The following is a 24,308-nucleotide window of genomic DNA, read 5'->3' as shown; positions in this document are numbered from 1 at the left end:
CAGTAGATGCCAAGCAACAGACTGCCTGCTGAGTGCAGGAGTGCTGTTTTACAGGCTACTTTCAAAGTGCCACGACACAGGAGTGAACGCCCGGTGGTGATGCCTGGTGGAGGAATATTGGCCAAGGCAACGTGGTCAATCCTGCCTTTTGGTCAGGTGACCTCCCACCTTTTGTCACTGGTACCCAGGAATTCATTGCCTTCTCCTAAATGTTACGTAATGAAATTGGATCAATCCCAAGATTGACGAGAGTGGTCCAAAGTTGAACTCAAGACTGGTGCGAGAGGTCCAGGGTTCAAATCCTGGCCGAGCCCCCAATTTTGTTATGTACCAGCAACAATAGAAACACACCGAGTCATGTACAAGTGTTAAAAACTATTTTATTAATAACTACTTGTAATGATAAGAAAAATAAAAATGTTAGATATCAAACATTAACCCCAAAACTAAACTCAGTGTGTGTGTGTGGCAAATTCCCAAACCCCAAGTCTAGGAATAATTCTCAAAGTTCAGTTCAGCAAGTCATCAGATGAAACACGAGCAAAGGCTTTTGCAAAACCACTGTTGACTGAAGTGAAAATGTAGAGAGAATTTACGAATCCACATGTTCCACGATGGAACCCATATGACACCTCAATCACTGATGATCTCCATTGCTTTGTTCCAAAGTATCTGCCACCCCGAAGACATTCGATACGTGGCCGCCCACAAATACCTGTTTCCCACTACAGGTTGACGACAAAGTGGACTCCACTTGTTTGCTCCAAAAATCGGTACATGGATTGTAGTGACAGACACAACTATTGTTCTTCATCCATTGATATGGAGACCAGCAGTCAGTGTCTATCCCTCTCTCCCTCTGACTCACTGAGGGAAACCGTCAGCACGTTGTTATAATCTTGCTGTCTTGATAACACCACACACACTACACTACTGTCCAGGTGCCTTGAAGGGACATTCACCAAATAGCAACCTGACTCATAACATAAATGACTGGACAAGGGATCTGTTTAATTTCTCATCCAACAAACAGTTGGCACGTCCAATAAAGTGTCAGCCTGAACCCACAGTCTCATGACCCAGGGAGGTGTGTGTACAGGTGACCACTGAGCCCAACCATTGGTCTTGCACATCAATTTACAATAGTTTACAGCCAACAGGTGATTGACCTTCTATTCCCAATTACAGAATCTCCAACACCAATTAACTTCACAGCTCATTCTGAAAGTAGTACACATCTTTAACCAAAGAACAGAAAGGGTGTTCTGCAGTTTGGGAACAAATGAAGGCATCCAGGAGATCCATGAATGCACTCAGCATCACCCCTTCCACAAGTGCTCTGCCCCAATCCTGCTCAGGCTCTGCACTAACCATGCTCGATTGGCTTTCTGCCCCTGCTGCTGTTTCCACTTGCAAAGCACCTGATAGGCTTTCTCCACCGAGCCGTCCGTGTTGTAGTCGTAGTCAATGGTGTCGATCTCCCCATTGGTCAGACCCAAGTATCTGGCTAGTGCTTTCCACTTCACATTGACCAGTTCAGCCAATTTCATGCATTCCTCTGCAGTAACCACAGATAAAGGAGCTGCAACCAGACAGAGAGACCAGAAATGTAACCGGAACAAAAGTATTCCAATACCCAGGCATCTCATATTCTGCATCTTTGCTCAACAGGTTAGGTCAGGGTGATACTCTGTAGCAGAGCCATCAGAACACATTCTTCAATAATCTGTGTACTTCTAAAAATCAAACCGTGAATTCTAATGCCAGGGCCTGGCTGGACTTGTTCTGGTGAAGAGTCTCTGGCCTCTGACATTAGCTCTGTTTCTCTCACCACAGACACTGCCTGGTCTGCTGAGTGTTTCCAGCAATGTTGTTACACTAATTTCCTGTTCTGGTGAGATGCTGCGGGGGTCGCCTTGGGTGTCACGGTGTCGAATGACCTCGGGTTTGCTGATGAGGCGCATCAGTGTGCTTGAAGCGAGAGAGGGAATGTCCCTTCGATAGGCAACAGACAAGGTCAGGAGGGATCAATCACTTTCAGGGGTCAAGGTGACCCAAGGAACTGAGCCAATGACAGGGCAGCTATTGCCTTCAGCACCACTGCTTCTACCCAGCTCACGGGTGGGGGCTTCCTGCTGCTATTGGTTTTAACCTCCCCAAATGCAGCAATTACTCACACTTTACAGCTTCCTCTTGGCTGGCAGCCTGCGACACTTCTAGGGAGAGAGGGAAATACATGAACAGTTATTTAAGGGGCGTCACCTGGATTGTAATGTACCCCATCACCTCTTCAACCCCTCCTCCCCAACCACCACACCCTCCCCCTCCTTCCCCACCCCTCCCCCAACCCTCTCCTCTTTCTATCCCTCCATTCCACCCCCGCAGACCCTCCCTCAACTCCAACCCCTCCTTCATGCTCTTCCTCCTCCCACCCAGCTCCTTTTTACCTCCCCCCCGTCCTACTTCATCACTGTTCCCCACCCTCGCCTCCCTCCCTTCCCCGCTCTCCCACAGCCCCTCTTTCCCCCCACCCTGCTCCCCCTCCTGCTCTGCACACCTCAGCTGTGTTATATTTTCTGACTCCCGAGACTTTCTCAGTCAAACTGTCCACTTGGTAATCACGACGGATGGTGTCGACCTCTCTGTTGGGCAGACCCAGGTACCTGCCAATGTTTTCCTGTCCTTATTGACCAATCCGGCCAATTCCACACGTGGATCCGAAGTAACCACAGTAATGGAGCTACAGCCACACACAGCTCAGTAGGTGGCCTTTTATACCTTCTGCCACCTCTGACCTATGTCAAGGGGTGGGAACCCAGCCCAGTGAAGACCCCCCACAGACGTACACTGGCACAGAAAGAACACAACAGACTCACCAGCCGTGCATTCCATCCAGATGGATTCCTGAACAGGCTCTGAAAGAACATGGGGAAGACCATGGGAAGAACCGGTAAGGAGTAGATCTCATTTTATTCCATCAGGACGTCAGAGGCTTTAGGACTTGAGATGGATGAGGGAATCCCACCATCACAGAATGGTCGGGGTACAGCAGGAGGCCTTTCAGCCCATCCATCCTAGCAGTTTGTTATAGGGAGCTGATACAAAGCAGATAAGGCTATTTGGCCCATCGTACCTCTTCCGTGTCTCCAGTCAGTCCCACTCCTTGTTCTTTCCACCTGGCTTTACCTTGCAAGTGTTTGGTTCCCTTCTGGGAATTCCCACTGGATGTCCTTGCCAAACCCTCCCCACCACCTCCGCACCCCTTTCAGACCACACAACCATTAGAATCAGAGGGTCCCAGAAGCTGTGTACTCTACTGATGACTGAGACTTGGGTGGTCTCACTTCTCCAGTGGAAGTGATGAGGTTTGAAAAGTCTCCTGTTCATCTTCTGGATAAAATTCCAGTCCGGAGGGGAGCTTGTTGGAGGAGGAGAAGAAGCATTGCAATGAGGAAGAATTGAGAAGGGGGTCAGTGCAACAACACAGCCTTGTTAACCGCAGCCTGCTCTGGGACTGGGTCCGTGGGTTTGGATCACCCCTTGCGGTCGTCAGGCCGCAGATACAGAACAGTTGGGAATTTCTGAGCACAGCTGAATCTCGGAAGAGTTCTCCATAGTCCCCCCTGTTGACAGACTCAACAGCTCTCGTGAAACCGAGAAAGAGCAGCTCATCAGTTGGATTTTTCTTTTGAGAGAGGTCAAGGGTCAGGCTGTGGCCCTGCAAGTGAGTAACACCAACTCACCTGAAACAGGGCTCAGTCTGCAGCCCAGCAACCTCTCTGTGAACACCTATCCCAGTGCCTTACACAACCTACTTGGGAAACCTCCAATCATTGCAGTCACTCCTGCCCTTCCAGGAAAGTAGCCGGGAGAACGAGCAGATTCAGGTTGTCTCAATGGTCTCACCAGCAGAGAGATCCAGGGTCTGAACTAAACTGCGCCCGCCACCCCAGGATCCAGTGCGGCAAGGATCCATGGTGGGACAATACTTGGACCTCCACTGCCATCTCCTTCACACCTTTAAGCAGATCAGAAACAGAGGCATAGTCCAGACACCTAGCACCTTGGCCCCAGCAGGATCAGCCCAGCCAACACAGGGATAACCCCCACCACTAAATGCATCACTGCTTTGATGACTCACCGACAAGGTTGAAGAAGTTTTCATTCTGCTCCTTAACGGGTTCTAAACAAAACAAAACACAGTTATCAACCAGCTGGGGATAATGCAATAAGGATTACACTGTGCAGAAGGAGAGGTGTATCCCTGAGTGCAAGGAACCTTCAGACGCAGGTCTGGTCACCTCTGGCCACAGCAAACCATGGCCTGCAGTGTCACCTAGTGGTGACTCTAAGAACTGCGCCATGTTTTAAAAACGGTAGATCAGGTAAAATGTACAGGTAAAATAGTATATACCTGGCATACTATGGGCCAGGTTTAAAATCTCATTCCTATAAACTTTAGGAACTACAACCTGATGAATAACCCCATTCCTCATTAGCAGGGACATAAGAGGTCTCCATTTCCTCATTAACACTCCATCTTTGACCTAGTTTACCAGTGGAAGGAGTTTCTTTGTTATTGGGGAATGACCTTGCAGATGGAGAATTTGTCCCTGTGGTACGGTTAACGAGCAAACCAAGGGTTGATGAGTCTGAGAATGATCCAGATGTTTACCCATCTGTACTTTTTCTCTCAATTCAGTAAGCTTATCTCCTTTCCAGGTAACCAATGGCGGAGAAATACCACAACTACTTTTACCTCAATACGCCATTATTGCCACACTATCTACATTCTTCAGCCATCCAGGATGATGTCAGTCCAAGGCCATTCGCCCTGCTGTCGAAGTGCTGCTACTCCACACAATTGGGCCATTGGATGCAAGTCGTTATATGTTCATTCCGAATGGACATCGTTTGCTCCCAGGGAGCCAATGCACAGCTCCATTTTGGTGAATGGTCAGCAAAAGTAACAATCTATCCCAGGAAGAGGGAGACACAGTGGTGCAGCGGTTAGTGCTGCTTCCTCACACCTCCAAGGTCACAGGTGCATCCTGATCTCAGATGCTGTCCATGTGGAGTTTGCATTCTCGCTGTGACTGTGTGGGCTTCCCCTGGGTGTTCCAATTTCCTTTCATCTCCTGGCTGGTTAATTGGCCACCGTAAATTGCTCCCAGTGGAGGTAAGTGGCAAAAGAATCCAAGGGGAGTTGAGAAAGGTTGGGTTGTGGGGCCACAGGAGAATAAGGAGATAGAGGAGAGGAAGTGATGGGAGAGCTCTGCTTGGGGCTGGTATAGACCTGGTGGGCTGAATGGTCTCTGCTAGTGCAATAATAAGAAAGTGAGGGGTTCTGATGTCAGAACTCCATCGGCCACTTCTCAGCCCAGGTCTGCATTCTATCAAAACTATAATAAAAACATGGACTTTAAGACCAAACGTGAACCACTGGCAGGTGGAAAGATTGACAAGAAGCACCGAATCAGAACAAGAAATTTGCTCTTCTTTCGGAGTCTGGGAAAGTAGCACCGGATCACAATTACCACAGAGTTCACTGCTGCTGTTGACATAACCTCCATTGCTCATCTCCCTGTGTCTGTCTACACGAGTGGACTCCTGCACAGAAACAAAAACAGGCTCAAAGTAATGAAGCAATCCAGAGCAGCTCACCACCTTCCCCTCCTATTGGTTACAAGCTGCAAAAATCACAGCTGACACTGCTTTCTTAATAAGTAAATGACGGAAACACAGATGATGATCAAAAAAACTGCAGATGCTGGAATTCTGAAATAAAACCAGAGAAAGCTGGAAAACACTCAGCAAGTCAGGCAGCGTCTGTGGAGAGAGAAACCAAGTTAGCACCTCAGGTTGAAGACTCTTCGTCAGAACGTTTCAAGGTCACAGAAAATAGGAGCAGGAGTAGGCCACTCGGCCCCTCAAGCCTGCCCTGCCATTCAATCTGACCATAGCTGATCGATGCTGGCCTCAGCTCCTCTTCTGTGCCAGTTCCCCATAGCCCTCAATCCCCTGATCTTTCAGATATTTATCTATTTCCACCTTAAATACTTCTAATGATCCAGTGTCCACAACCCTCTGGGATAGAAAATTGTGAAGGTTTCACCATCCTCTGTAAAAACAAATTTTGACAAACCCCTGTTTTAAATGAGCTACCCGTTATCCTGTAACTATGACCCATTTTTTTGAGACTCTCACACCAGTGAAAGCCTCGCAACATCTACTCCACGGCGCCCCTTCAGGACCTGATGTGTCTCAATACGGTCACCCCTCACTTTGCTAAACTCCAGAGAATACAGACCCAAATTGTTTAGCCTCTCTTTCAGCCCTCCACGGATTCTGCCTGACCTGCTGAATGTTTCCAGCAATTTCTGATTTTATTTTAAATAAAACACAATCAGCAAATTATCAATTGTGTATAACCAAAACATTTGTTTCGCCTTGCCAATGTATCTTACAAATAATGTGTACGCCAAGGGTGTTTACCTTCTATTCAGTAGCTTTTCGGTTCCCATGAACCTTTATGGGGAATGAGGAATTCCATTGGGATAAATCCCACTTAAACTGGGGTGCAACCGGTGTCTTGACAAATTGGTTAATTCAGGCTGTTAGACGTAGTTTTAAATCGGAAGACGAGTTAGGGGTGTGGGACAAGGGTTAAGGCCACAGAGTAAAGTCAAAGATTGTGTAATGAAAGGCTGATAAAAGGTTGAAGGAAGGGACAAGAGTTTAATTGTAGCAGTGCCTCAGTGACCAAAGCTGAATCGAGGGAAAATGGTAAAGAGATAAAGGTGTCAAAATGCATGAACCATCCCCAGTAAAGCTGAGGGCACAGGCAGAAATAAGTGGGTTTGAACCAATAGTTTATTGCAAAGATGGGATGGTTACCAAGGTTAGGAGTCGAATATTTCAGGTCACCTAGTGTTTGGAAGAACAGCCAATGTGGAAAAGCTGGAGAAATGCCTTGACAATAAAGGACAGTATATGGGCAGTGGTGAGTCAAACTCCCCCAGACACCAGCCCTCAATCACACACCAGGGGCAATTTGCAGCAGCTAATTAACCCACCAAGCCGCACGTCTTTGGGATGTGGGAAGAAACCAGAGCATCTGAAGGAAACCAATGCGGTCACTGGGAGAACGTGCAAACTCCACACAGACAGCAGCAGGGGTCAGGAATGAGCATGGGTGACTGGGGTTGAGAGGAGGCGGCTCTATTTGCTGCACCACCGTGCTTTCCTTTGGGCATTTCTTTGTTACACACACACACACACACACACACACACACACACTGGCTGATTTCTGGAACTCGCTGCCAGTGCAGGTGGTGGGACATTTAGATGGGCACAGATTGGCAAGGCCCGGGGGATATGGATCTAATGCGGGCAAATAGGATTAGTGTAGATGGACAAAAGGGTTAGCATGGACATGGTGGACCGAAGGGCCCGTTTCTGTGCTGTACGGCTGTGACTCTATTCACTGCCTGGCTGGCATGAAGTAGAGGCAGGTGCGCCAGGAGTTCAGTGTTTGAAGAGCAGTTACTCAGACAGTGGGGGGGGGGGGGGGGGTGTGAGGCTGCGTGAGGAAGTATCGGGAAGGAGAGAAAACAATTCAACTTGTCGACAGGATCGAGTCAGCAAGAGGGAAGTGGGCTGTGTGCCGATGCTGCCCTCTGGGAGGCTGTACCTGCTGTGCCAGGGTCTGAACTGCCTGTCGCAGCTCCTCCTTGCTCCTCTGTTCCGGTTCAAGGTCATGAACACACTCTGTGATGGAAGTGAAGGGATTGAACACAGTCAATGGGGACACAATATCCATCCGTCCATGGAAACCACATCCCTGATTGTTTCTGGGCTAACTCCCACCCGGCTCCTCGGACAGTCACCGTCCCCAGACCACTCCCACCCGGCCCCTCGGACAGTCACCGTCCCCAGACCACCCCCACCCTGGCCCCTCTGTCACCACCCCCAGACCACTCCCAGCCAGCCCCTCGGACAGTCACCGTCCCCAGACCACCCCCACCCTGGCCCCTCTGTCACCACCCCCAGACCACTCCCAGCCAGCCCCTCAGACAGTCACCATCCCCAGACCACTCCCACCCGGCCCCTCGGACAGTCAACACTTCCAGACCACTCCCAGCCAGCCCCTCAGACAGTCACCATCCCCAGACCATTCAATCCTGTCCCCTCTGTCACCACCCCCAGCCAGCCCCTCGGACAGTCACCATCCCCAGACCACTCCCACCCGGCCCCTTGCACAGTCACCACCCCCAGACCGTTCCCACCCGGCCCTGATAACTATTACACCCTGCTGGTCTCTGTTGTCTGAAGGTGTGTTTGGAGAATCAGTGTCTGTTACAAACACAAACCAACAAGAAGACTCAATGGCTCCAGTAACTTATGGGATCAAGCTTTACTGGTGGTGTTAGAACATAGAACATTACAGCACAGTGCAGGCCCTTCGGCCCATGATGTTATGCCAACATTTTATCCTACTCTAAGATCAACCTCACCATTCCATCCCACATGCCCCTCCATTTTTCTATCATCCACGTGCCTATCTTAAGTGTCCCTAATGTATCTGCCTCTACCAGCACCGCTGGCAGCCGTTCCACGCACCCACCACCCTCTGTGTAAAATAAATTTACGTCTGATATCCCCCCTGTACTTTCCTCCAGTCACCTTAAAATTATGCCCCCTCGTGTTAGCCATTTCTGCCCTGGGAAAAAGTCTCTGGCTGTCCACTCGATCTATGCCTCTTATCATCTTGTACACCTTCATCAAGTCACCTCTCATCCTCCTTCTCTCCAAAGAGAAAAGTCCGAGCTCACTCAACCTATCTTCATAAGACATGCTCTCCAATCCAGGCAACATCCTGGTAAATCTCCTCTGCACCCTTTCTAAAGCTTCCACATCCTTCCTATGGTGAGGAGACCAGAACTGAACACAATATTCTAAATGTGGTCTAACTAGAGTTCTATAGAGCTGCAACATTACCTCGCGGCTCTTGAACTCAGTCCCCCGACTAATGAAGGCCAACACGCCATACGCCTTCTTAACAACCCTATCGACCTGCGCAGCAACATTGAGGGATCTATGGACTTGGACCCTAATGATGAGTTGGAAGGTGTTTATGGGGGGTAGTGTTGTCAGGGCTAGTGTTGTCATGTACATCCCTCCTGACAAGTATCACTGCCCCAGCACATCACAGTGTCTACCTTGGCATAGCCCTTGCACTTTATTTGTCTGCCTGCACTGCACTTTCTGCAACTGTAACACCATATTCTGCATTCTGTTCTCCTTTTTGCTACCGTGATGTACCTATGCATGGAACGATCAGTCTGGATGGCTCACAGACTAAGGCCCCACTGTATCTCGGAACACGCGACAACAATAAACTAATTCCATTCCGAACATACTTGAAAAGGGTGGGCGATCATTAGGATTTTCATGCCAGCACTTTTTCATCAGGTTAATGAGTGTCACACAAGATTCCAGAAAATCCTCAGGGATGTCCCTCAGGTCGGGTCTGCCTCCATTGCCCACACACAGCTTCAAGTGCTGGGAATTTACAGCATCTGAGGAAGAGGAAATAACTGCATTGAATGTGGAAAATAGGGAGACCAGTAGCTTAAAGACAAAGCAGCTTTTTTTTTAAACCTTTAAACTAAATAACACAGGAGCACTCCAAGCATCTGATATCCAATGGTCGGGAAATCCCAATGGTTTAACAGCTGACTCACTTATTAGTCCAGGTGTGATGGGAGAGCGCAGAGCGTGGGGGGGGGGGGGGGGCAGAGCGTGAGGGGGGAGCGCAGCCAGGGCTGGGATTAGGACCGTGGGCCAGAGCAGGGGTCAGAGTCCGGAATACCAGGCAAGATGAAACATACAAGCTGAAACTCACCAGGTTCTATTTCCTGCTCCCTTTAACTCTCCTACCAAAAGTGTGCTGGGATATTTAATGGAATAACATCCAATAGTCTAGAAAATCTGCTAGTCTGGCACCACTAAAGTCTCCAGGATGTTGGATTATGAAGTTCTACCGTTTAACATATCTCTTGATGTTTTATTCTGCCCCAAATCAATCTGTGTAATCTCACACACACAAGCTATCACATCCATTGGCAGGTGGGTGCAAGTTTAAAATGTCCCTATGGCTGCATGCTGGCATCCAAAGCCTTCAGCAACAGTGATTGGTCAGATCACATCACATCAAGCACCCAAACCACAACATGGGCCCTTGTCCAGAGTAACAGCGGAAGACCCATCAATGATCAGCTCCAAGACCAGTTCTGCGGGTTAAAACAGAACACTAAAGAGCAAGGGAATGTCAAAACGTAAAATATCATAATATAAATAGAAAAAATGTAGTAATATAAAATCCTTCAGTACATGATTCCCTGTTGAATTTTAATAAGCCTGGACACTGTAGTTACTTCGGACCATAATTTCTCCACGCTGTGCTTAAAAATAAAGCAGTTGAAGCACAGTTCTGCCGAAGTGTCCTCCACCTGAAACATTAACTCTGTTTCTCTTTCCACGGTTGCTGACCTGCTGAGTGTTTCGAGAATTTTCTACTTTTAGTTGATATGTAACACAGATGCAGCAGTACTTACTTTTATAAGGTTTCTGGCAAGTCATTATCTCCCAGATAACAATTCCATAGCTATGAGATTATAAACAGAAAATGACAAAAACATTACTTGTTATCATCAGTTTCGAGAACAAACAATATGACGGCAATAAACTCATAAGGTCTGATTGAAGGTTAAGCACTCAGCATAAAAAAACCTGCAGACTAAAAGGCTAGTCTTTTAAATCAGTTAGAAGACTAGCCATTTGTTGAGGGCTTGGGGCTATTTTCCTTCATCCCCACTAACAGCCCAGCCTGGAAGTTACCCAGATCAGAACAGGGCAAGCAGCAGCCTCCAGACCCTTTGACCTGCGTGTCTCGACCCCCTGCTGGTGACATCAATTTGTAAAATTAGCCTTGGCCATGTGAGCCACAGAGAGCGAGTCACAGCTGGCTAGCAATGCCCAGTGACCACATTCCAGCAATGTTACATTGCTGATAGCCTTATGGTTAAGCAATGCAACTGATCCTAACAGTCAAGCTTGAAGTTTTTGAGATGGCCTTTGATAACAGTTTTGAAAGTGAAACAGATGGTTCTTGAGGAGATAAAATATAGGAGTAACTGGAAATGCAAGTTTCCATTTCTATCATTAGTCGAAGAAGGTTCTGGAGAGGTGTTGAAAACCGGCTCCAGGCACACTGGAAAAACCATCATTTTTGCCACTTAGAAACTTCACTCACTCACCTGTACACATCAAACTTTGTGTCCCTTCTGGCATTGATGTCCTTAAAGCATTCAGGTGGCATATAACTAAGTGTACCATGATTTTTGCTGGAGTCACTTCTGTTCTGACTTGTCAACTTCCTCCACTTTGCCAGACCAAAATCACAGATCTGGGGAAGAAAAAGATGAGTGTAAGACATAAGAAATGGAAAAGAAAACTCAAGAGTGGGGATGTTTCTTAATGCAGAGGCCATCAGAGTCCTGACATGGTGGAAACTGAGATAAGAGTGAGCCAGTTTACGTAGCGTGGCAACGAACGATCAGCTGGAGGAGCTCAGCAGGTCAAGCATCATCTGTGGGAGGAAAGGAACTGTTTAAGTTTTGGATCAAAACTCTGCATCAGGAGCTGAAACATTGACAATTCCTTTCCTCCCACAGATGCTGGCTCAACCCACTCAGTTCCTCCAGCTGATTGGTCGTTGCTCCAGATTCCAACATGTGAAGTCTCCTGGGTCGACTATGAAACTGTAATCAACTGTAGGTTTCTGTTTAAGAAAATAAGAAAGCTGCAAATGCTGGAAATCAGCAATAGAAACAGAAAATGCTGGAAATACTCAGCAGATCAGGCAGCATCTGGGGAGAACAAAACAGGTCTTCGACCTGAAACATTGACTGTTTCTCTTTCCACAGATGCTGCCTGACCTGCTGAGTATTTCCAGCATTTTCTGTTTTGATTTTAGGTTTCCGTTTGTGGGTTTGTTCCTCAGTGGCCGCTCAACCATTAGGTTTTAAATTTGCCAGCAACAAGATGACTACCCCTTCTGCTTGTTTTCTCATGTCCTGGTAATCTTAGTTCCACTGGTCGTCACTGCTGTGAGTTGGCTCACCACCACTTTTTGTCCAACTCTAATACACCCCCAGATGGGGATATGTTGGAAAGTTCAAGATTAATATTCCAGTTCCCAAAAGAGTATATATATATATATAGTTGTGAGGGAAAAGGTTAGCAATTAGGGACAGGGGCTTGGGATGGGGGTCAGGTTTTATTTTAAGAATTATGTTTCAGGATTTGTAGTTTTAGAAATTAGCAATACCAGGCAATTAAGAATTAAGTTTAGGATTAGATATGGGTGTGTTAGGGGTTCAGCGTGTGGGGTTTATCTTTGGGATATGTACTTATTTATTTGTAGAGAATTAGGGTTAATATAGTATAGTGACGGTGCTGAAATATTTCCCCTTCTCCCCGACACATGTTGTGCACCTTGCTGCCTCCACCTGGATTTGCACGGCAGATTGTGATGGAGATTACACATCCAAAATGTTAACAGGTCTAACAGATGCTAATTGACAGGTTCTTAGATTTCAGCCACTTGCAATTTTGGTTCCTTTATATTGCTGGCGTTGGATCTGGAGGGAACTCAACACTTCCCAAACAGCTCCTGCCCTTCCCAAGTCAACATCTCCTGTGAGACTTCAGCTGAGAGCACTACACCACTGTGATGGTAAGGTTCTGGTAACATCAATGGTTTTTAAGAATAGCTCATACATTTTAATATACCTTAATGCGATAGTCCTTATTGAGTAGAATGTTAGCAGGCTTTAAGTCATGGTGATAGAGGGCTGGGTTAAGGTTATGTAGGAAGTTCATTCCCAAAGCAATCTCATACACAAACCGCAGGCGAAGAGGCAAAGGGACGTTATAGCAGTGAAGGAGATCTTCCAACGATCCATTCTCCATGAACTCAGTTACCAGTCCCAGTGATTTGATTCCAGGCTCCAAGTCACATTTTGTAATTCCATACAATCGGAGAATGTACTCAAACTGTGCCTTGTGCATCTTCCTTGCTTCTTCCAGCAGTTCGTGGTTGTTACTGTAATGGTACACAGGGAGATGTCACACTGACACAATTAATCACCGTCATATCTTTAACAAGTACTGTTGTTGACAATATCCCAAGTCATAACTACCACCAGACAATCAATCTGGCACTGAAAATTTGCAATTATATGTGAAAAGTCTCATTAATTGCCTTTTGACAATTTTCCCATCTCCATTACCTCTCTGCACCTGGTACTTCATTCCTTCACACTCTCTCTCTTATCTTTCTGTATCCAAGTTGATATTGAGCCAGAATTTGTGGTGTATGTCAGTGGTGAATCTATAAAAGTCACAGCTATAATAGTGGAAATCTGACTGCAACATCTGGAGAACATTTAAGCAGATAGTGCTGCTACTTCACAACGCTGGTAATTCAGGTTTGATCTCAGTGCTGTCTGTGTGGAGTCACGACCACATGGGTTTCCCCCAGGTGCTCTGGTTTCCTCCAATATCCCAAACATATGCTGGCTGATGGGGTAATTGGCCAGTTTAAGTTACCCCTGATGTAGATGGATGGTGGGAGAGTCACGATGGAGTTGATAGACATGGGAGGGAGGATAAGTTTCACAAAGATAAGTTGGGGGAATGGGATCAATGAGATTGCTCCAACGGCCAGTATGGGTTTGCTAGGCCAAATGGTCTCCTTGTCCCTTTGCAGGAATGCTGCCTTTAGATATCAGTGAACATTTCAAGAATTTGCAAACTATTTTTGCTGTTTAAAACAAAATTCTACCTGAAGTGCAAGTGAATGTTTATTGCAGGACTATTCAATAACAATTGCATAACTAACGTTCTGTCCTTAAAAACCAAATTTAACATGTGTGCATTGTCATTTCAAAATGTCATGGATTTTAAAATAATAAAAATTAGTTTTTATTTCCTTTTTAAATATATATTACACTTTCTACCTTAATCTCATGTGCCTGTTCCAATTTTTAGTTCAATCTCAACAAAATGTTTCAAAAGTTAGTTAAGTTGCGTTTATTGTCTGATGTGCTGCCTATGTGAATTTTTCTTCGATCTTGGCTGCTCCGCCTACTTGGAGACGTCACTGTTGCTGAGTGCTGGTGATCCCCAAGAGCTGACAGTCTCTGACAGGGAGAAAGGTGGCGTCCAAGTTGCACGTCACAGGTTCACTCCCCCACTGCTAACCATAAACCTGAGCTGACATATTCTAACCGGAAAGGCCCGGCTCAGACCGCACTGCTGGATTACAGCATGAAAGAGATTAACACTTGCTTTCTTTCTTTAAATGAAAAAGATTACAGATCAATTTAATTTACAAACTGGATCATAACAAAAATATTGCTTCTTCAAGATAGAAAATTATGTAGCCGTGAGCAGGGTAGGGAGCAAGACACTGAGTGAATGTGGCTATAACTAGTGGGCATAAGTTTAAAGTATGGGGTCGGAGATTTAGAGGGAATTTGAGGAACAATTTTTTTTTTACCCAGTGGATGGTTGAAATCTGTGCTGCGTACACATTGGAGGAGGCAGTTACTCTCACGTCTAAGTGTCATAAGCACATAAGAAATAGGAGCAGGAGTCAGCCATCTGGCCCGTCGAGCCTGCTCCACCATCCAATAAGATCATGGCTGATCTGGCCGTGGACTCAGATCCACCTACCTGCCTTTTCCCCATAACCCTTCATTCCCCTATTATGCAAAATCTATCTAACTGTGTCTTAAATATACTTAATGAGGTTGCTTCTACTGCTTCCCTGGGCAGAGAATTCCACAGATTCACTACTCTCTGGGAAAGGCAGTTTCTCCTCATCTCCATCCCAAATTTACTCCCTGAATCTTGAGGTTGTGTCCCCTAATTCTAGTCTCACCTACCAGTGGAAACAACTCTCCTGCCTCTATCTTATCTATCCCTTTCATAATTTTATATATTTATGTATTTATGCAGCACCTTCTCAAATGCCTTCTGGAAATCTCATTCTTCTGAATGCCAGCGAGTATAGTCCCAGGCGACTCAATCTCTCCTCGTAGGCTAAACCCCTCATCTCCAGAATCAACCTGGTGAACCTCCTCTGTACCACCTCCAAAGCCAGTATATCTTTCCTCACGTAAGGAGACCAGAACTGCACGCAGTACTCCAGGTGCAGCCTCACTAGTACCCTGTACAGTTGCAGCATAACCTCCCTGCTCTTAAATTGAATCCCTCCAACAATGAAGGGCCAACATTCCATTTGCCTTCTTGATAACCTGTCGCACCTGCAAACCAACCTTTTGTGATTCACGCACAAGCACTTCCAAATCCCTCTGCACAACAGCATGCTGCAATCTTTCACCATTTAAATAATAATCTGATCTTCTATTTTTTCTTCCAAAGTGGATGACCTCGCATTTACCAACATTGTGTTCCATCCACCAGACCCTTGTCCACTCACTTAACCTTAGATGAGCTTAGAGCTTGGATCGATACTTGGAGCTATGATGTGGTGGCCATTACAGAGACTTGGATGGCTCCGGGGCTGGAATGGTTGCTTCAAGTGCCGGGTTTTAGATGTTTCAGGAAGGACAAGGAGGGAGGCAAGAGAGGTGGGGGAGTGGCACTGTTGATCAGAGATAGTGTCACGGCTGCGGAAAAGGTGGACGTTGTGGAAGGGTTGTCTACGGAGTCTCTGTGGGTGGAGATTAGGAATAGGAAGGGGTCGATAACTGTGCTGGGTGTTTTTTTTATAGGCCGCCCAATAGTGACAGGGTTATTGAGGAGCAGATAGGGAAGCAGATCCTAGAAAGGTGTGAGAATAACAGAGTTGTTGTGATGGGGGATTTTAATTTCCCGAACATTGATTGGAATCTCCAGACAGTGAGGGGTTTAGATGGGGTGGACTTTGTTAGGTGTGTTCAGGAAGGGTTCTTGACACAGTATGTAAATAGACCTACAAGAGGAGAGGCTGTGCTCGATTTGATATTGGGAAATGAACCTGGTCAGGTGTCAGATCTCTCAGTGGGTAAACACTTTGGTGATAGTGATCATAATTCTATCTCCTTAACGTGAGCACTGGAGAGAGATAGGAACAGACAGGCTAGGAAGGTGTTTACTTGGATTAAAGGGAATTTTGAGGCTCTCAGGCAGGAAATTGGAAGATTAAATTGGGAACAGATGTTCTCTGGGAAAAGTACGGAAGATATGTGGCAAATATTCAGGGGGTATTTGTGTTGCGCTCTGCATAGACATGTTCCGATGAGACAGGGGAGTCACAAGAGGATACAGGAACCGTGGTGTACGAAGGCTATAATAAATCTAGTCAAAAGGGAAAGAAAAGCACACAAAAGGTACAGAGAGCTCGGTAATGTTAGAGATCTGGAGGACTACAAGGCTAAAAGGAAGGAACTTAAGGAAGAGATTAGGAGAGCCAGAAGGGGACATGAGAAGGCCTTGGCGGGCAGGATTAAAGAAAACCCCAAGGCGTTCTACAAGTACTTGAAGTGTAAGAGGATGAGATGCGAAAGGATAGGGCCTATCAAGTGCAGCAGTGGAAAAATGTGAATGGATCCAGAAGAAATAGCGGAGGTACTAAATGAATACTTTACATCAGTATTCACCACGGAAAAAGATCTAGGAGATTGTCGTGGGGACTTGCAGGGGCCTGAAATGCTCGAGCATGTAGATATTAGAAAAGAGGTGGTGCTGAAGCTTTTGGGAAGCATCAAGTTAGATAAGTCGCCAGGACTGGATGAGATGTATCCCAGGTTGCTGTGGGAGGCAAGGAAGGAGATTGCGGAGCCTCTGACGATGATCTTTACATCATCGATGGAGACGGGAGAGGTTCCGGAAGATTGGAGGGTTGCGGATGTTGTTCCCATATTCAAGAAGGGGAGTAGGGATAGTCCAGGGAATTATAGACCGGTGAGTCTTACCTCAGTAGTTGGTAAGCTGATGGAGAAGATCCTGAGATGCAGGATTTATGAACATTTGGAGAGGTATAATATGATTAGGAATACTCAGCATGGCTTTGTCAAGGGCAGGTCCTGTCTTACAAGCCTGATTAAATTTTTTGAGTATGTGACTAAGCACATTGATGAAGGGAGAGTAGTAGATGTAGTGTATATGGATTTCAGCAAGGCGTTTGATAAGGTACCCCATGCGAGGCTTATGGAGAAGGTGAGGAGACATGGGATCCAACGGGACATTGCAGTGTGGATCCAGAACTGGCTGGCCCACAGAAGGCAAAGAGTGGTTGTTGAAGGGTCGTATTCTGAGTGGAGGTCGGTGACCAGTGGTGTACCTCAGGGATCTGTACTGGGACCCTTACTCTTTGTGATTTTTATAAACAACCTGGATGAGGAAGTGAAGGGGTGGGTTAGTAAGTTTGCGGATGACACGAATGTTGGGGGTGTTGTGGATGGTTTGGAGGGCTGTCAGAAGTTACAGAGGGACATAGATAGGATGCAGAGTTGGGCTGAGAAGTGGCAGATGCAGTTCAACCCAGATAAGTGTGAAGTGGTTCATTTTGGTAGGTCAAATATGTTGGCGGAATATAGTATTAATGGTAGGACTCTTGGCAGTGTGGAAGATAAGAGGGATCTTGGGGTCCGAGTCCATAGGATGCTCAAAGTGGCTGTGCAGGTTGACTCTGTGGTTAAGAAGGCATATGGTGTATTGTCCTTCATCAATCGTGGAATCATGAGGTATCGTTGCAGCTATATGGGTCCCTGATCAGACCCCACTTGGAGTATTGTGCTCAGTTCTGGTCGCCTTACTACAGGAAAGATGTGGAAGCCATAGAGAGAGTGCAGAGGAGATTTACAAGGATGCTGCCTGGAATGCAGAGCATGCCTTATGAAAGCAGGTTGAGGGAACTCGGCCTTTTCTCCTTGGAGAGACAGAGGATGAGGGGGAACCTGATTTGAGGTGTATAAGATGATGAGAGGTATCGATTGGGTAGATAGCCAGAGGCTTCTCACAAGAGGACATAGGTTTAAGGTGCTGGGGAGCAGATATAGAGGAGATGTCAGGGGTAAGTTTTTTACTCAGAGAGTGGTGAGTGCTTGGAATGGGCTGCCGGCAACGGTGGTGGAGGCGGATACGATAGGGTCTTTCAAGAGACTGTTAGATAGGTACATGGAGCTGAGAAAAGTAGAGGGCTATGGGTAAGCCTAGTAATTTCTAGGGTAGGGACATGTTCAGCGCAGCTTTGTGGGCCAAAGGGCCTGAATCGTGCTGTAGTTTTTCTATGTTCTATCTATCTCTCTGCAGACTCTCCGCATCCTCTGCACAATTTGCTTTTCCACTCAATTTAGTGTCAACAGCAAACTTAGATACACTACACTTGCTCCCCCTTTCCAAATTGTTAATGTAAATCATGAACAATTGCAGGCCCAGCACGAACCCCTGCAGCACCCCACTCACCACTAATTGCCAACCAGAGAAACACCTATTTATCCCAACTTTCTGCCTTCTATTGGTTAACTAATCCTCTATCCATGCTAATACCTTACCCCCAACTCCATGCATCCTTATCCTATGGACAAGTCTTTTATGCAGCACCTTCTCAAATGCCTTCTGGAAATCCAAGCACACAACATCCACCTGTTCCCCTCTATCCACTGCGCTCATTATATCCTCAAAGAACTCCAGTAAGTTTGTCAAACAGGACCTTCCCTTCCTGAATCCATGCTGTGTCTGCCTGATGGAACCACTTTTATCCAGATATCTCACTATTTCTTCCTTAATGATAGCTTCAAGCATTTCCCGACGTTAAGCTAACTGGCCTATAGTTACCTGCCTTTTGCCTACATCCTTTTTTAAACAGTGATGTGAGATTCGCTGTCTTCCAATTGGCCGGGACCTGCCCAGAGTCCAGAGAATTTTGGTAAATTATCGTAAATGCCTCTACTATAACTTCTGCCATTTCTTTCAGTACCCTGGGATGCATCCCATCAGGACCAGGGGACTTGTCTACCTTTAGGCCCACTAGTTTGCCATTCACTACCTCTTTAGTGACAGTGATTGTATTGAGCTCCTCGCCTCCAATCACATCCATAACATCTCTCTTTGGCACATTAGATGCGTCCTCCAACATGAAGACTGACACAAAATAGTCATTCAAGGTCTTGGCTATTTCCACATTACCCAATATTAATTCCCCCTTCTCATCTTCCAAGGGACCCACATTCACTTTAGCCACCCTTTTCTGCTTTATATAATTATAAAACTTTTTACTATCTGTTTTTATATCTTGTGCAAGTTTACTTTCATAATCTATCTTCCCTTTCCTTATTGCTTGCTTAGTGGTTCTTCGTTGATTTTTAAAGTTTTCCCAATCTTCCAGTTTCCCACTATTCTCAGCAACTTTGTACGCATGAGCATTTAGCTTGATGCTGCCTTTTACTTCCTTAGTTATCCAAGGCTGACTCTCCCCACCCTTACTGTCCTTGCTTTTAACTGGAATATACTTTTGTTGAGCATCGTGAAAAATCTCTTTGAAAGTCTTCCACTCTTCCTCAACTGTCCCACCATGTTTCCAGTCTACGCTAGCCAACTCCTCCCTCATCCCGTTGTAGTCTCCCCTCGTTTAGGCGTAATACACTGGGTTTAGATCGAACTATTGTACCCTCCATTAGTATGAGATATTCAATCATACTATGATCACCCTTTCCAAGAGGATCCCTAACTACAAGATTGTTAATTTTACCCGTCTTGTTGCACAGGACCAGATCTAAGATAGCATTTTCCCTCATAGGTTTACTAACATGCTGTTCAAGAAAGCTATCGCAGCTGCATTCTGTGAAGTCCTCCTGAAGACTGCCTCGACCAACTTGATTCACCCAACCTATGTGGAAGTTAAAGTCCCCCATGACAACTGCTGTTCTCCTCTTACATGCATCAAACATTTCTTGGTTTATTGCCTGTGCCACTGTAATGTTATTCAGTGGCCTATAGACAACTCCCACCAGTGACTTTTCCCCTTTACTATTCCTAATATCTCCCCAGATGGACTCAGCATTCTGCTCCTTGGAGTTTATATCCTCTCTCATTATCGCCCTGATCTCCTTCTTAATTAAGAGCGCTACCCCACCTCCCTTACCTTCCTGCCTATCCTTCCGTATTACCTGATACCCTTGGATATTTAATTCCCACTCGTCTCCACCCTGCAACCACGTTTCCGTAATGGCCACTAAATCATACCCCGTCTAAACAAGCACTTGAATCATCGAGGCATAGAAGACTTTGGATAAATGCTGGTAAATAGATGGGTACTTGACGGCCAGCCGACCATAGTGGGCCGAAGGGCCTGTTCCTGTGCTGTGATCAGTGCTGTTCAACCAGCCCCATTGACAATGCATATAGACTGCAGGCTGTCGAAGTGTTCCCTCAGTTCCCAGGTGCCCTGCCGTTTTAATCTATTACTTTTGACACACTAAGGACGGGAAGTGAAACTAAAATAAAAACCGCGGATGCTAGGAATCCGAAGTAGAACCGAGAGTGCTGGAAGGACTCAACAACGCCCATAGAGATTTTGTGTACTTCACAAAACCTAGTGAAGTACAGGGCACGGCGTGCTCACAGCCACCAGTCTAACCAAGAAATTCAAAGAAAAGTTACTCTGTCCCGCAAGTGGGGAGAGAAACACGAGCTGGAGACACAAGAGGAGCAAGCAATCGCCCTGCTTTGATAATTCAGGATGCAAGATTGCACTTCGATTGGACTAAAGCGGCGCTGCCCTCGGCTCACAGTGGAGGGAGCGCACAAGACGCCCGGTCACCGTTGCAGCCGGGGCTGCATGGGCCACATGCCCCAGTGATCCCCAGCCCGCTCCCCGATTACCTTCCATTCACCCTCATGTACTTCACAGCCACGGGAATCCTCCACACCCGGTGTAGCGCTCTGTAAACCTCGCCGAAGCCTCCGGATCCCACCTTCGTTGCCTCCTGCAAGTCCTGAGGACGGATGTCAGTGAATTGAGAAGCCGAGGGGCGGCTGGGCCGGTCGGAGGACCTGTCCGGGCCGTGAGCTGCGGCTCCCGGGCACCGCTTCTGCCCGCAGTCGCTCTCCATTCTCCACCCGGCTCCACTGCCGGCACTCGCCGAGCCCCTCCCGCAAATCTTTCCGCAAAATCCCGCCCCCAGCGGAAACACATGCAGGCAATCGCTCTGGGTAGTTATAGAGGTTGCTTGTCGAGATAAGGACGGGTTGAAGTTTGTGTTCGGTGCTCGACCTCCGGTGCTGTGTGTGTGGACTTTGCAGTCTCCCTATAATCGCTCGGGTTTCCTCTGGGTGCTCCAGTTACCCCCCCCCCCCCCCCACACACACACACACACACACAGCCCACAGACCCGCGGCTCGGTCGGCTTCGCGGAGAATAAGAAATTATTCTGCGGTAGTCTCAACCGGCACTTTCACAGAAACATTGTGTGACTTAAATGATTGTTAATCATTAATTGGTCCAACAGATGGCAATTCATAGAGATACACAACAGGGAAATGCCCTTCTATCAACCACCTGATCATTCTATGCATCCATTTCCTCCCGTCCCGCAATCAACTCATCCTGGATTCCACCTCTCACCAACACATTAGAAACAATGTACAGTGACCAATTAACCTACCTACACACACATCATTGTAATGTGGGAGGAAACACACACCAGTCCCCACTGAGGGGTCAGAGGTAGAAAGGGTGAGCAGCTTCAAGTTCCTGGGTGACAACATCTCTGAGGATCTATCCTGGGCCCAACACATTGATGCAATCACAAAAAAGGTATGCCAGTGGCTCTACTTCATTAGGGGTTTGAGGAGATTTGGTATGTCACCAGAGACTCTTGCAAATTTCTACAGATGTACAGTGGAGAGTATTCTGACTGGTTGCATCACCGCCTGGTACAGAGGCTCCAATGTGCAGGACCACAAGAGGCTGCAGGGGGTTGTAGACTCAGCCAGCTCCATCACGGGCACAACCCTCCCCACCACCAAGGACATCTTCAAGAGGCGGTGCCTCAAGAAGGCAGCGCCTATCAGTGAGGACCTTCCCCATCCAGGACATGCCCTCTTCACATTACCACCATTGGGAAGGAGGTACAGGAGCCTGAAGACCACACTCAATGATTCAGGAACAGCTTCTTCCCCTCTGCCATCATATTTCTGAACAGTCCATGAACACTACTTCATTATTTTATTTTGTAATTTATAGTAATTTTGTGTTTTTGCACTGTACCGCTGCTGCTGCTAAACAACAAATTTTACAAAATAAGTCAGTGATAAAAAACCTGATTTGGTTCCAGAGCACCCAGAGGAAACCCACAGTCACAGAGAGAACATGCACACTCCACACAGCACCAGAGGACAGGATTGAAACCAGGTGTCTGGAACTGCGAAGCAGTGGCTCTACTATCTGAGCCACTGTGCTGTCTGTGTCTGCACTAACTTTCAGCCCCTCAAGTCTACATGAGCTCTCAAAATCTGGTATCACTTCCCCAAAGCTGGTGCAGTCAACACCACAGTGGAGAAACCAAACACATTAGTCTGAGAAACAGCACTTCATCTTCTGACTAGGCACACTGCAGCCTTCCAGACACAATGTTGAATTTTATGACTCCAGGTAATTCACTTTCTCTGTATCAGAACTGGCTGGTTCTGCAGTAGACTAATTCTATTTTCTTTCCTCTTTCCACTGATGAGGCCTGATCCGCGGGGAATTTCCTGCAGCTCAGACCGGACCTACATTTCAGAGTTTTTAAACCTGTCCCATTGTTTGAAAATTTAAGTAAAACACAGATGATGAAAACTGAAATCAAAACCAAGTGTCTGTGGAGAGAGAATTAGATTTAATGTTTCAGGTCCGAGATCTTTTATCCAAACTATGAAAGAAAACTCACTTCCCTCATTGAAGTTTCAACAACACTATTACCATGGTGACATTGGCCTATCCCTATTACAGATATTCCCATTGTCACAGCCAGCCCTTCATTCTCTCTGCAACTTAGACTGGTTTTCTTCTTGCCAGTTCTGATAGAGTTTTCCACCCCCCCCCAACATGAAACATCATTTCCCAACTTGCTGTCTGTTTCCAGTAATCCTCGTTTCCCCCCCAGATTTCTGGTATCTGTGTTACTAGAAATTTTCACTTCCTGGCTGTGGTATTATAGGAGATTGGATATCATGTGGTATAACTTTGATTACAATATGTTGCTCTATCAGCCTCTGCAGTTAGCTGAACATTGTTCACCTTCAACAGATGTTTGATTTGAAGCCCCAAACTTGTTAATTGGTTCACTAGGTAGCAATATCGAGGAACTCATGAAATTACACTGATGAGGTGGGATATTGCAGACCAAGGGTGGTGTCAGAACTGCAAATGTTTCTCCCAGAGAAAGGGACAAGTGATTATTCCAGCAGCTACAGGCCCATTAGTAACATTGATCTGAGACAGGATTAATAGGCACCTAGAGGAAAATTTAAAGCAAGTATGTGCAGATCAGATGAGAGAAAATTTACATTACCCTTAAAATGGCAGGTAGTGTAATACTAGAGCACCAGCAACCCAGGTTTAATGGTAGCTGCTGTCCATAAGGAGTTTGTACATTCTCTAGTGTCCATGTAGATTTCTTCCAGGTGCTCCCATTTCCTCCCACATTCCAAAGATGTGCAGGTTAGGAAGCTATGGGCTTGCTACATTAGTACCAGAAGCAGGGCAACACTTATGGACTGCTCCTGGAACACTATGCATTTCATTATGTTTTGATGTACCTGTGACTAATAAACAAATCTTAATTGGTTAATGCAGTGTACATTGACTTCTAGTCTGTTTGTGCTAAGTGCCACATGGCATGTTTATAAGCAGAGTTGATGCTATTCAAGAAGGGGGAGACAAGGCTATATCTATTATGTCAAAGTAATTATTTTGGTTACCTATTAAAGAATGATACCGTCCCTATTGCTTGAAGTCTAAAGCTCTTGGTCAAAAGGCAAAGTCTGACTGATGCTGTTCTTTGATACAAATCATTTCTGATTCAATGAAATGCAGTGATCTAGGGAGTAGTTCTTCATCCACTGAGAGTCCCTGCTAATGACTTCCCTATGACAGACAGCAGGGAGACCTTCTAGTAGGTACTGCACTAAATTGGTCCTCAGATGGAAGTTACACAAGCCAGGCAAATGAAATCCTGTTAAATTCG

The 24,308-nt window shown here is 46.4% G+C and overlaps 1 protein-coding gene across 1 annotated transcript; it reads right to left on the bottom strand.

The window, feature by feature from the left end:
- Positions 1-362: 362 nt before the first annotated feature.
- LOC127577077 (receptor-interacting serine/threonine-protein kinase 2-like) lies at positions 363-21,207 on the bottom strand. The gene is made up of 11 exons (XM_052027936.1): positions 20,962-21,207; positions 12,859-13,171; positions 11,322-11,470; positions 10,620-10,669; positions 9,423-9,581; positions 7,694-7,770; positions 5,538-5,610; positions 4,142-4,183; positions 2,877-2,915; positions 2,178-2,216; positions 363-1,582 (listed from the first exon to the last, which is right to left on the bottom strand). The coding sequence occupies exons 1-11, from the start codon at positions 21,189-21,191 to the stop codon at positions 1,320-1,322; spliced, it is 1,434 nt and encodes a 477-aa protein (XP_051883896.1). The 5' UTR covers positions 21,192-21,207; the 3' UTR covers positions 363-1,319.
- Between the last annotated feature and the right edge of the window lie 3,101 nt (positions 21,208-24,308).

The sequence above is a fragment of the Pristis pectinata genome, chromosome 13, assembly GCF_009764475.1.
Source record: "Pristis pectinata isolate sPriPec2 chromosome 13, sPriPec2.1.pri, whole genome shotgun sequence".
Taxonomy (NCBI): domain Eukaryota; kingdom Metazoa; phylum Chordata; class Chondrichthyes; order Rhinopristiformes; family Pristidae; genus Pristis; species Pristis pectinata.
The sequence above is the reverse complement of the archived record's forward strand: the minus strand, read 5'-3'. Positions and strand labels throughout refer to the sequence as shown.

What these genes read in the sequence shown, in the direction of transcription:
- LOC127577077 (XM_052027936.1), bottom strand. Translation starts at nt 21,191, where the DNA reads ATGGAGAGCGACTGCGGGCAGAAGCGGTGCCCGGGAGCCGCAGCTCAC. An exon ending in TTGCCAGAAACCTTATAAAA is followed by an intron (nt 9,582 to 10,619) that starts GTAAGTACTGCT and finishes CCTCTTCCTCAG; the next exon opens with ATGCTGTAAATTCCCAGCAC. An exon ending in TGATCGCCCACCCTTTTCAA is followed by an intron (nt 7,771 to 9,422) that starts GTATGTTCGGAA and finishes CTTCCATCACAG; the next exon opens with AGTGTGTTCATGACCTTGAA.